General features: G+C 47.4%; 1 protein-coding gene across 1 annotated transcript in view; it reads left to right on the top strand.

Annotated features, from left to right (window-relative positions):
- The window catches only part of PNPLA1 (patatin like phospholipase domain containing 1), a 38,888-nt gene that overhangs the window by 19,125 nt on the left and 5,849 nt on the right, over positions 1–13,914 (top strand). The window contains exons 2-5 of the mRNA XM_058553967.1: positions 3,138–3,370; positions 4,861–4,926; positions 6,136–6,345; positions 7,275–7,335. Of these exons, the coding sequence (XP_058409950.1) occupies positions 3,138–3,370; positions 4,861–4,926; positions 6,136–6,345; positions 7,275–7,335 (570 nt within the window). The remainder of the gene's footprint in view (positions 1–3,137; positions 3,371–4,860; positions 4,927–6,135; positions 6,346–7,274; positions 7,336–13,914) is intronic.

The raw sequence follows: 13,914 nt of genomic DNA, 5'->3' as shown, positions 1-13,914 counted from the left end.
AGAAATCAGACAATCTCCTGCCCTCTCCCTCCCTGGCTACACGATTCTGGCTACATCATCGCTAAGTTCCAGATAGCATCATTTTCAGATGTAAGTATACTGGAGATGTCTATATTATTTCTATTATCTTGGCCACTGCTGGCCCACTTGGGTCCCTGTCACCCACCACCACCCCTGATTAGTGGAGAGTTGACTGTAAATGGATAAATACAAAAGCTATGATTAAAATAAGCATTACAAGACTAAATATTTGACTTAGCATTCCCATCTCTAGGAATTTATTCTAAGGAAAATAATTAAGGACACAGGCAAAGAATTTATCATGAGATTATTCATTGCAGTGTTGTTTAGAAAAGGAAGGAAAACAAACTAAATAGCCAACTCCTGTTGGAGACCTGCTCAAGAAACCTTTCCAAAAGCTTTCCATGCTGCTTGTAAATTAGGTTATACACGGATACTTATTGATTTGGAGAGACATGATTTATTAGGTGAAAAATGCAAGTTACAAAATAGTGTGTGTAGTATGACTCCATGTAAGTATTCTTATACATAAGAATAAACCGTGGCTTAGCGGTTAAGTGCTCGCGCTCTGCTGCTGGCGGCCCGGGTTTGGATCCTGGGCACGCACCGATGCGCCGCTCGTCCGGCCATGCTGAGGCCGTGTCCCACATACAGCAACTAGAAGGATGTGCAGCTATGACATACAACTATCTACTGGGGCTTTGAGGGAAAAAAATAAAATAAAATTTAAAAAAAAAGAATAAATATAAAATATATAGTCTAGGACAACATAAACCAAATGTTAATTTCTGTGTGGAGGGATTTCAAGACATTTTAATTTTTTTCTTTTTTGCTTATCTGCATTTTTTTGGATTATTTTTTCCCCATTGAACATGTATTTCTTGTGCAATGCAGACAGATTTCCTTCCGTGGGTCCCAGCGAGCGCCCCCTGATGGGAGGCCGGGAGTGTATGGCCGGTTGAACCATGTGCTCCTGACTCTGAGGCATTGTGAGAATGGCCACCAGCCCTTGTGAGGCCAGTTCAAGCTGCTCATTAAGAATTCCAATAACAGCATGTCCCCACCCTGGTTTGACTCTCCAACTCGACTGGTCTTCTGGGCGAGAACTCAGTGACCCAACACCTTGGTATCCAAATGCTCAGTTGTTTCATAACCTGGGTTGGCCCAGGGTTGGCCACCGCCCTCCCTCAAGGGAAAACGCTGTTTGTACAAGTTGGCACCTGGTAAAGCTAACCTCGCTAAAACCGCAGGGCCTTCCCACCTCCCAGGAACACCCTCCCCTGGAAGGGGGTGACAGCCAAGACACTCTGTTGCTCAGGTCAGGCCCTACCACACATATGCAGCTGTGATTCTGTATGTTGGCAAAAAAATAAAAAATAAAAAAAAAGGCTGTCACCATGGCAACCCAGGCTGGCTCAGCCTCTGGGATCAGTCCAACACCCAGGGAAAGAAGGTGGGGTTTGGAGGCAAAACTAACACAGCCTGGCTGTCTGACCTCAGGCAAAACATTCCTTTTTTCTCTGCCTCAGTTTCTACATCTGTAAAATGATGCTGAAGCTCCTTATCCTATCCACCTCCAGGACTAAAGAGGAATAATCTGTGAACCGTAAAACACAAGAGGAGTAGAGTGTCCCTAGCTTTGGTTTGTCCCCAAATTGCCGTGTGTGACTTTGGGCAAATCACTTAACCTCTCTGTGCATCATCTGCTCTCTTTATAAATAAGAAAGTAATATCCACTGTGATAACTTCCCAGATGTATTGTCAGGCGCCTGTGAGAATCCCAGAATCTCAAAGTTGGAAGATATCTTAGCCCTTACTACCCATGCAAGAATCCCTTTGATAAGTTCTCTGACTGAGGTACTTGTCCCACCTCTGCTTGATTACCTCCAGGGGCGGAGAGCTCATGACTGCACAACTTCCCAAGCAGCCATTGCTATGTGACACTAATTATAAGAAAGTTCTTCTGTATAGTATGTTTTACAGTTAAATATTTGTTTACAAGTATTAGTAATGCTTTTCAGAGCTATTTCTGCTCCTGATTTTACCAGAAGGCTTGCACAGGGTAGAAATTAGCAGTGATCAGCAAGGAGCAGGTACAGGCCCAGCTCTGGAAGTTTGTGGCTTAGTGTGGTGGAAGGAGTATAGGGTCACACACTCTAGGATAAAATCCCACTTTGTCCACTTACTGGATGGTTGACCTTGGGCAAGTCATATTACCTCTCCAAGCCTCAGTATTCTGATCAGTAAAATGAGGATAGAAATACCTACCTCGTAGTACTGCTGTGAGAATCCAGCATGACGGCACTTCTTATTAAGCTTAAAACCCTAACTTCCCAGACGGGATTCTGGAGGTTAAGGAGCAGGGGTTACACATTCCTCTGCCACCCCCTGAACAGCACGTCTGCCCTCTGAGCCCCATCTGGCGCTGTAAGCCCTTATGGACCATGGCTGTGCTCCTCTGAGAAGGAGGGAGAAGTTCATCTCCCCCTCATGGGGATGCCTGCAGCACAGCCTGGAGCAGTTGGTGGTCCATATGTCAGGGCCTTCTCCCTCTCAGGCCTGTACCAGCGGCCGTAAAGGGAAGACAATGCAATGGTTTCAAGACCAACTTCACCCCTCCCTGTAATTCACCCGCCTCAGGGCCAGCACCCCTCCCTGCCCACAGATTCAGTGGGCACTAAGCAAGTGCCCAGGGTGGCACTTGGTGAAGACCCTCAACTGTACCAGCGTTTTAATAGGACTCTCATATAGGGCAAAAAGCCTCTAGACCCCAAAAGAATGTAGTCTGGCAGTGGACTTCCAGCCACAGTGACAGGAGCTTGGGGAAAGCTATTGTCGGGTAGGAAAGCGGTCCTTTGTCCTCAATATGCAAGGAGTCAGGACACCTGGTCTAGTTCTACCATTGACTCACTGTGGGCTTTCTGGAGCCCGTGGCTTAATTGTTCCCTGCCTTGCTTTCCTCATGTGAAAAATGACAGGTTGATTCCCGAGACCTTCCCTGCTTCAGCATTCTAGGTTTTCCCATTCATCGGATGCAGGATGAGATGGCAAAATCGCCGCGGACCTCTCTCGGAGGTGAGCCGCTGACCGCTCGCTCCTCTCTGCTTCCTCCACAGACGAGTACCTCCGAGTCCTCAATGTGGGTGTGGCCGAGGTGAAGAAATCCTTCCTGGGGCCCTTGTCCCCGTCCTGCAAGATGGTGCCGATGATGAGGCAGTTTCTGTACCGGGTCCTACCTGAGGACTCCTACAAGGTCACCACGGGGAAGCTCCACGTGGCCCTCACCCGGCTCACGGATGGAGAGAGTGTCGTGGTTTCAGAGTTTACATCTAAGGAAGAACTCATCGAGGCAAGAGGGGAGTGGGGGCGGGGAAGGAGAGAGGTTGGGAGGCTGGTCCTGCTTCTCTTGACAGGCCCCTGGGATGGTCCACCTGTCTGCCTCATTTCATTCCTCCTCTTTTCTACTTCCCTAGTCCTTCCCTCCCTTCACCCCCCTGGCATCTCTCTGTGTCAGGCACACTGTTGGAGGAGATGGACACAGAGAAGCCCAAGACGAATCAGACTTTGTCACCATCCTCAAGACTTCAACACCCAGAGTCTCCAAGGGCTCATCACCTCCTTTTGCCTCTGCCCTGCCCTGAGTGCTGATTCTGCTGCCTCTCAGAGGCCTGAGTGTGACCAACAGAGGTCCCCTGTCTTCTTTAGGGCCTCCCAGCCTGGGTTGTAATGTGTCCCCCGTGAATTACTCCCAGTTTGTGAGTCACAGGCCCCTCTTCTGTTTCCTCTCTTCTAGTGGCCCTTGATAAAAGTATTGAATTTTCAGTAAATGGGTTATCACTTAGGAAAGCACTCTAACAGTGCACTGTGCTCATCTCCTTAATATAAATTTTAGCTATGAATTATTATTGCTGGAGAGTGCGATGGATATGCCCGATTTTCTTTCAGGACAAAGGGGTTAGGCTGCATGGCCCTCCATCTGATATTCCACTCCCCTCTCTTCCCCCCAAAACAAGGCTCTTACCACCCCATCCTCACATTCCCACACTGGCTTGGCCGTGATCCTGGGGGTGGGGATGAATAGGCAGTGGGAATGGACACCTCTCCACCCACCTCATGTCCCCTGGGTTTGTTAGCACCCAGCTCTGTAAGACTTTTCTGTTCCCAGCCCTGTCCCACCACTTCCCACTCTTGCCCATGCCAACCCCAGCAAACCACACACAAAGCAGGCCTCTGTGCCTTTGCACAGGCTGTGCCCTCTGCCTGGGATGCCCTTCCCTTCTTCCTACTTCATTTCACCTGCTTGACGAGACTCCAGTCACTTCTGCCAGGGAACTTTCCTTCATCACCTGCCTGCCCCACATCAGCCTGGGTTGGGTGGTTCTCCTTTGGGGCTACAATGCCCATGCTCACCCCCATCACCCCATGTACTGTCACCTGCTTGCTTGTTCCTGGTCTGTTAGCAGAGCCAAGGGTGGGCATCTCACCCTCCTTTGATTCCAGGGCCTGGGCCCGGACAGACACACACTAATGATTGTTGAATCCCATTGGATTCAAGGAAATTTGGTGCTAGAAGGGACCCTGCAGATCATTGAGGTCACCTCTCCCTTGAAAGCTGGGACGTCAGGGCCAGACTGACCAAGTAGTTACCAAGTCGGTTACCAAGGACCCAGCTAGCTAGGTCCAGGCCAGGAATTGAACTTGGCCCTGCACTTCCCAGGGCAGTGCCTCTGCCTTGGGTTTAAGGAAGGCCAGGCTGTTGGTGGCCCAGCGGCCTGCTGGTGAACCCTCTCCACCCAACCCCAGGGCCTCGGGCATCTCAGCTCTCTTCTCTTCCCACAGGCCCTGTACTGCAGCTGCTTTGTCCCTGTGTACTGCGGCCTCATCCCCCCGACTTACCGTGGCGTGGTGAGTGCTCTGGCGGAAGAGGAGAGCAGGCCGGGATGCAGGGATGGCTCAGGGTCCCTGTGACCCACAGCTGGGAAAGCAGAAGGATGGTCTTGGAATTCAGTGAGAGGACCACGAGTTGGAAAGTTTCTTGTGTTTTTCTACTCAGAATTCCCAAACAGATGGATTTCTGGGTCTTTAAGCTGAACTTTCCCGGCTGAGTTGGGCTTCTCTCTGATTGGACCCACCAACCCATCACTGGGCCTGGAAAACCAAGATTTCACAGGCTTGCTGGATTTTCCCAGACTTGACAGAGAGCATAGACTACGGACTCTGGAACTCTGGGACCTGGAATCTTGAATAATGGGAACCTTCGAGGTCATCTAGGCTAGTGCCTCCCAGACTTTAAGGTGCCCAGGAATCACTCGGGGGTCTTGTGAAATAATGCAAATTCTGGGTCTGCGGTGGGGCCTGAGAGTCTGCGCCGCTCACCAGCTTCAGCTGTTGCCGGTGCTGCTGGTCCACAGACCACACTCTGAGTAGGAGGTCTCATCCGTGCCCCCTCCTCATTTTATATGTAGAGAAAATGAGATCCAGAGACTAGGATTCCGCTGGTAGATGGAGCCCGTGTTGCATCAGCTGTAACCCTCAGGCCCCTCAGAGAGTTGGAGCCTTGGTATTTGTTGTGCTTCATTCATAGTTGAGGAAACAGAAGCTCCAAGAGGGGAAGGGACTTGAGGGTGGGCACATGGTGGCCAGTGGGGAGGCCATTGTCGGGGTGCTCTGGAGAGCGTTGAGGGTGCCTGACCTCAACAGAGGGAGGCACTTTGGACCCGTGGCAGTGTGGGGAGGGGATATTTCACAACTGCTCAGACCCGCTCCATTTCCCAGCCCCGCCCTCAACAATTGAGTGGCTCTCGGAGGGGAAGCTGCGACGGGGAGCGTGCTCCTGCTGTATCCAGAGTATGAGTGCCCCTTCCCCACAGAGGCCTGGGAGCCCCAGTCTCAGCACTATTAAGAAGGCTGAGGGGAGACGGTGCAGGGACAGAGCACCGGGCTGGGAGTCCAGAGGCCACCGTGCACTCATCGAGTGACCTTGGGCACACCACTCACCCACCCGGACCTTGGTCTCAGGGCTTGTCCTGAGGGACCTGTTTCCTTGGTGGACTCCCAAGTCAGGGAGAGGACCCCTGACCCCTGATGGGCATCTCTCTCTCCACCCCCCCACAGCGGTACATCGATGGGGGCTTCACGGGCATGCAGCCCTGCTCCTTCTGGACTGACTCCATCACCATCTCCACCTTCAGCGGGCAACAGGACATCTGTCCCCGGGACTGCCCCGCCATCTTCCACGACTTCCGCATATTCAACTGCTCCTTCCAGTTCTCCCTGGAGAACATCGCCAGGATGACCCACGCCTTGTTCCCTCCAGACCTGGTGGTGAGAGACAGGAGGGACCTGAATGGGCCGGGGAATGGGAGAGGGTGACCGGCTGGGGGTGGGCTGGGGGAGGCAATGGGGCCCACTCAGTTCCATCTGTCTCCTCCCTCAAATGGTCCCTTAAACTTCCTCCTAGACCTGTGCCCTGGCCTTGCCGCTAACCAGCTATGTGACCTTGAACAAGTGCCCTAAGCGCTCCCAGCCTCGATTTTTCTCCCCCGTCAAACGAGATGATGCCAGAACCACTGATAGGAATGTTCACTGAACTCTGACATGCAGTGTAGGGGTCAGCAAACTATGGCCTGCAGGCCAAATCCAGCCCGGGGCTTGTTTTGTAGAGCATGTGAGCTAAGAATGGGCTTTCCCTTTTTAAAGGGATGTAAGAAAAAGAAGAAGAAAACATGCGACAGAGACTATATGTGGCCCGCAAAGCCCAAAATATTTATTATCTGTCTTTTACAGAAAAGGCTTTGTGGGCGATCTTTCATGTAATCCTCCAGCATCCTCTGTGATAGATACTATTATTATTCGCCTTTTACAGATGAAGGAACTGAGGCTGTGAGCGGTTACATCCACACAGCCACACAGCCAATAAGAGGCAGCTCTGGGATTTAACCCAGTCTCCAAACTCTGCTTGTCATATGGCCCAAAAGCACCTTCCCTGGTTCCACTACAAACATCCCACCCTGTCCCGTCCAGGGGAGGCTGATGATCAGCTGTGGATGCTTTAACACATTAACACAGCATCACTACGGACACAAGATCAGGAATTACGCCCGCTTCTTAGCAGATGGCGAGGAATGGACACATTTTGAAAAACCCAACAAATAAAGCTCAAGAGCAATGAAAGTAGCTGCTCCGGGTGAGGGGACGGCGGCTCTCTCCGTTGCTGCAGCCTGAGTTATGCTCCTGGTGTCCCCGCCTTGCAGATCCTGCATGATTACTACTACCGCGGGTACGAGGATGTCGTTTTGTACTTGAGGCGGCTGAGTAAGTGCCAAGTGGGGCCCCGAGGAAGGGGAGGCTTAGAGGGAGAGGCAAAGACAGGAAGCAGAAGAGCTGAGTAAAGGAGCTTTCCCCAAAGCTGTGAATTGGAATTGCCCTTCTGGAGAGCAAGAAATGAGTGCTGGGACCTGACAGCCTTCATTGTCCAGGATGGGCCACTGTGGCCAGAAATTAGGATCTCTGTGGAAAAGGAGCTTCGGGGTTAACAGATGGGACAGCGTCTGGGGCTTTTGTACAAATATATTTCTGGATTTAAAAACCATATTTAGGAAATACGTAGCTCATATCTCCTTGGAGAATTCCATTTTGATGTCATTTCATTTTCTTCCATTTTATTCTTTTTCCAATAAAACCGTATTGTTAATGTAGAACTAGATGTGATTAGTTTATATTTGTGTAAGACTTTGAGTGACATACTGATCAGCAAACGAGAGAGAAGAACGCTTGCCCTGTGTTGGTCTGGAAAGCGTGGTCCCCACACCTGTATATCATCTGCGCGTTAGAAGGAAGATTCCAGTGACACACTCCAACTCCATGAAGGCCATGGCAGACATCTTTGTTAAAAGGAAAGAAAAAAAACTCTACCATATTTAGAATTAATTCCATAGAATATTTTTCCAGAAAAAGGGATTCCTGGATCAAAGGGTGTTTGTCTAATGTTATAGCCTAAGTTTTTTTCCATGTTGCCATGTGGTCTTCGTAGCTGTCTTTTTGGTAGTTGTATAATATTCCATAACAGTTGTACAGAAAACTTTGATCATTCCTTTGAGTTTCCAAATGCTCACGATTATAAGCAATGCTGTGGTGAACTTTTTGTGTATAAAAATATTTTAGCAGTGAGATTAAAGGGTTGAATGAGGGTTTTTTCCTAGGATATGTTTACCTTTTTTTTTCTTCAAAATTGCTTCGTGTTTTCTCAAGCTCCCCTTATCCTAATCTTTGCTTTCTCCTGGGTCCATTCTCCCAACCAGGGGGGTGGGGAGCAGGAGAACAGGATGGAGAGAAGGTGGGCTCTGGGGGCAAGTAGTCCTGGGCCAGGATCACCTTCCCCCAACCTGTGTGAGCTCAGGAAAATCACTCCCCCCCTCTGACTCTTGGATCCTAATCTGTAAAAAGATTTAGATCCTGATTCTTGACACATACTGCGTCATCTTGAGCAGGTAATTAATCTCCTGGGGCCTCAGTTTTCTCATCTGTACAAGAGGGCTGATTGTAGAAGCTACCTCAGAGTTTTATTCCTAGCCACGGTCAATGTGGCCCACTGCCGGCTCTGACATCGGAGATAGGAGCCCCCAACCCTCTCTGCAGGACAGACTCCTCCTAACCCTGACTCTCCTCTGACAACTCTCCCATCCTCCACACTTGCAAAGGTGACAGCTTTGAAAACTGAGCCCTATGTGTCCAAAAGGAAGACCACCTGAGGGGTGTCGGTGGAAGGTGGAGATAGGGCGTCACCTACAGAGCCTTGGGAATAGGAGGGGTTGGCTAGGGCCTGGGCTCCTTTTCACCACCAGCTGGGGAGCCCCTCCACTCTTGCCTCAGTGATGGTGTATACCGGGGACCTGGGGTTGGGGGATCCCCTGGTTTGGGACTGGGATCTTGGAGCAGACACCAATGTCCTGCCCCAGGAGACCCCTCAACACCTCAGGTTACAGCCTGGCTGCCTGGTTACCTCCATATCTGTCCCTCCCCTAGAACTTTTCCTTTCTCTTCCTCTCGGGGCAAGCCCTGGGGAGAGTTACAAAGTGAGATGCTAAGCATCTCTAGTCTCTCCCGATTTTCAGTCGCCCCTCTTCCACCCTCTCACCCTCCCCCACTCTTTCACCCTTAGCTGGTGGGGACATTTTCACAGGTATGAATGGCTGCCTTAAATCAAGGATGAAACTCTAATAAGTAGCATTTCGGGCATCCACTAAAGAATTGGGGCAGTATGTGGAGGATGGCAGCTTTTCCCAATGGCGCTGGGATCCCTTCAAGTAGGAACAGACACAATTCATAAGGAAGAAAGTGTCTCGTGCCAGCTACCATCTATTTTTGCTTCCTCTTCCAATTTGCCAGTGTGTGCAAGGGTTTCTCAGTGGAGATTTCAGCTCCACCGTCTAAATCCTATCGGGTTTGGTGGCGCTGGATTTTTCTCCTGGCACCAGATGTGAGCAGGAGATACTGACACATCCTGAGAAATTGCGGTTGGTGCCCAGAGCCACACTTCTGCCATCTGGGAACGGAAAACTGGAGTCCACTCCAGCCTCTCGCCCGACTGCTTTCTGGATGGGGGTCAGCTCAGCAGGAAGCCGCACCCTCGAGGTGTCACTCTCAACTCCTCGACTCACATCCTGGCCTCCTCTTTCTCCTCCCCTGGCTCACATCCACCTAATTATTCCTGCTGCCAGGCAAGCCTCCCTCTCCACCCTTGGCCTCCCCTGGCAGCAGCCTTCTGCCAAAGGGAAGGGCGTGATTGCCGGCGTGCTTGAAAATCCACATTCCCCGCGTAGACGTGTGGACGGGGGCGCTGAGGGAGGTTGGAGCTCAGAGGATGCCGTGTCTAAAATATCCATCTGGCATCCAGGCATGCCTGGCCAGACCTACCTTCCTTCCTTCCTCCCTCCTTCCCTTCCTTCCAGCCTTCCCGCCATTCTTCCTTCTCTCCCTCTCACAATTTGGTAAGTTTTCACACACACACACACACACACACACACACACACTCCTGTGAAACCAACACCACAATCAAGGTGATCACTCCCATCTCCCTTCACGCCCACGATCCCCACACAACTCCTGATCCACTGTTTGTCATTAGAGATTAATTGCATTTTCTAGAGTTTTTGCTAAATGGAATCTTACAGTATGAACTCGTTTTTTTTTGTCTGCATTCTTTCACTCAGTGTAATTATTCTGAGATTCATCCATGTTATTTCACGGTATGAACACTTCATTCCTTTTTACATTCCATTCCATTGTGTGAATATAACACAGTTCATTTATCCACTCACCTATTAGTGGACATTTAGGTTGTATCCACTTTGAGGCTATTATGAATACAGCTGCTATGAACGTGCCTCATGCATGGTCTTTGTATGGACATATGCTTTCATTTCTCTTGGATATATACCTAGGAGTTGAATGACTAGATCATATGGTAGATGTACATTATACAATAGATAAAATAATATTTAATTATATATTTACTTATATATTTATATATATTTATTATATAAATATATAATTTACATATACAAAATTGTGGTAAAAATACACAACATAAAATTTACCATCTTAACCATTTTTAAGCATACAGTTCAGTAGCGTTAAGTATATTCACATTGTTGTGCAGCCGTCTCCAGAACTTTTGCATCTTGCAGAAATGGAACCCTGCCAACAACTCCCCATTTCCCCCTCTCCCCAGACACTGACAACCACCATTCTACTGTCTATTTCTATGAGTTTGAATACTTCAGCTACCTCAAATAAGTGGAATCACGCAGTATTTGTCTTTTTGTCACTGGTTTATTTCACTTATAATGTCCTCAAGTTTCATCCATGTTGTAGCAGGTGATAGGATTTCCTTCCTTTTTAAGGCTGAATAACATTCATCGTGTGTATATACTGCATTTTCTTTTTTTTTTTTTTGTGAGGAAGATCAGCCCTGAGCTAACATTCATGCCAATCCTCCTCTTTTTGCTGACCAAGACTGGCCGTGGGCTAACATCTGTGCCTGTCTTCCTCTACTTTATGTGGGACGTCGCCATAGCATGGCCTGACAAGCTGTGCATCGGTGCGCGCCCGGGATCCGAACCTGCAAACCCTGGGCCACTGCAGCGGAGCGCACGCACTTAACCGCTATGCCGCGGGGCCGACCCAATATACCACGTTTTCTTTATCAATTCATTCATCGATGGACATTTGGGTTCCTTCCACCTCTTGGCTATTGTGAATACTGATGCAATGAATACGGCTGTGCAAACATCTCTTCGAGATTCTATTTTCAATTCTTTTGGATATATATGGGCTAAGACACATACTCAGAATGTATATTTAACTTTTTAAGAAACTGCCAAATTGTTTTTCAAAGTGATTGTACCATTTTACATTCTCACCAGCAATGTACGAGAGTTCCAGATTCCCTCAATTCTCACCAGCACTTGGCATGGTCAGTCTTTTTCATTTTAGCTATTTTAATAGGTGTGTGGTGGTATTAATTGTGGTTTTAATTTGCATTTCCCTTATAACTAATGATGTTAAGCATCTTTTCATTTGCTTGTTAGTTGTCTAAATACCTTCCTTGGTGAAGTGCCTGTTCAACTCTTTTGCCCATTTTCTCCTAGACCTTTATTTTTTCAGAATAGTTTTAGATTTAGAGAAAAAATATGAAAATAGTACAGAGAGTTTCTGTATACTCCACATCCAAATTTCCCTATTATCATGTCTCATGTTGGTTAGATGTTATAGTATAGTACATATACAATTTGGTATGTAGTATGGTATATTGTTTATAATTAGTGAACCAATATTGATAAATTATTATTAACTGAAGTCCATACTTTATTCATATTTCCTTAGTTTTTACCAAATGTCCTTTTTCTGATCCAGGATCCCATCCAGGGTACCACATCAGACTTAGTCGTGATGTCTCCTTCACCTCCTCTTGTCTGTGACAGTTTCTCAGACTTTCCTCGTTTTTAATGACCTTGGCAGCTTTGAGTGATATTTTGTAGAATGTCCCTCAACTGGGGTTTGTCTGATGTTTTTCTCGTGATTAGACTGGGGTTATGGGTTTGGGGAGGAAGACCACAGAGGCAAAGTGCCATTCTTATCACATTATATGAAGGGTACATGCTGTTACACGGCATTCCACTGATGATGTGACCTTGATCACTTGGCTGTGGTGGTGTTTGTCAGGTTCTCCACTGTAAAGTTACTCTTTCTCCCCCTTCCCGGACTATGCTTTTTGGAAGGAAGTCACCATGCATAGCCCACACTTAAGGAGTGGGGAGTTATGCTCTACTTCCTTAAGGGCCGAGTATCTACATAAATTATTTGGAATTCTTCTGCCTGGGAGATTTGTCTCTTCTCCCCCATTTACTTACTTATTTGATCATTTGTTTCTATCAGTATGGATTCATGGATACTTATTTTATACTTTAGGTTACTATTCAGTTCTACTTTATTTATTTTGTTACTCAAATTGTTTCAGCTTTCGCCACTGCGAGCTCTTTTGGTTGTCTCTTTTGCCCATTTTAAAAATCAAATTGTTGGGGCTGGCCAGGTGGCATCGTGGTTAAGTTCACGTGCTCCACTTCGGTGGCCTGGGGTTTGCAGGTTCGGATCCCAGCTGCAGACCTATGCGCCGCTCATCAAGCCATGCTGTGGCAGGCATCCCACATACAAAATAGAGGAAGGTGAGCACAGATGTTAGCTCAAGGCCAACCTTCTTCAACAAAAAGGGGAAGATTGGCAACAGACGTTAGCTCAGGGCTAATCTTCCTCACCGAAAAAAAAATCAAATTGTTTATTTTCTTATTTAAGAGATTTTAGTTATTCTAGATAAATGCCCTTTATCAGAAATATGATTTGCAAATATTTTCTCCTAGTCTGTGATTCCTCTTTTCAACTCCTTAACAGTATCTTCTGGAAAAGACTCTTTAATTTTGACGGGATCCATATTATTAATTTTTTTCCTTTATGGAGCATGCTTTTGGTGTCATATCTAAGAAATCTTTGCTTTACTCAAGAGCACAAAAAGATTTTCTCCTATGTTTTCTTCTAAAAGTTTTATAGTTTTTTGGTTTTTCATTCATGTCTATGATCCATTTTGAATTAATTTTTAGATAAGGCTCAAAGTGTGCTCTCTTCAGCAGCACATACACTAGATAGGGTGCAAAGTATAAATCAAAGTACTTTCTTTTCATATGGACATCCAGCTGTTCCAGCATTTTGTTGAAAAAACTATGCTTTCTCCATTGAAATGGCTCTGCACCTTTGACTAAAATCAGCTGTCTGTATATGTCATGGGTCTATTTCTGGACCTTATATTTTGTGCCGTTGATAGATTTGTCTTTACATCAATATCATACTGTCCTGATCACTGTAGCTTTATAATAAATCTTGAAACCAGATAGTCTTAGGAATCCAACTTGGTTCGTTTTCAAGGTCGTTTTGGCTATTCTAGGTCCTTTGTATTTCCATACGAATTTTAGAATCAGCTTGTGAATTTCCACACAAAAAGCAATCGTGCTATATTTCTCTTGTCAACCTATTCTCTCATCCTCTGCAATTACCACTCTCCCTGATCCCCAGCAGAGGACCTTGCCTCCTACTTCACAGAGAAAACCAAAGCCATCAGAGAGATGTTCTCTCAACTTTGTGCTACCAAATACACAGACCCACTGCTCCCTGTTCCCCCTCCTTCCTAGCACATTAAAGAAAGCACCCCTCTTCCTGCCTAAAGTCCTCCCTCCACCGGTGCTCAGACCCCTTCCCCATCTCAGGACTCTCCAGTTATCCATGATCCCCCCTCTCTCTTATATTCCAACCTCCACCTTTCAACTGGATCCTCACCAGCAACTT

This window comes from Diceros bicornis, chromosome 14 (genome assembly GCF_020826845.1).
Source record: "Diceros bicornis minor isolate mBicDic1 chromosome 14, mDicBic1.mat.cur, whole genome shotgun sequence".
Lineage (NCBI taxonomy): Eukaryota > Metazoa > Chordata > Mammalia > Perissodactyla > Rhinocerotidae > Diceros > Diceros bicornis.
Note: the sequence above shows the minus strand (reverse complement) of the source record. Positions and strands in the feature narration are given on the sequence as shown.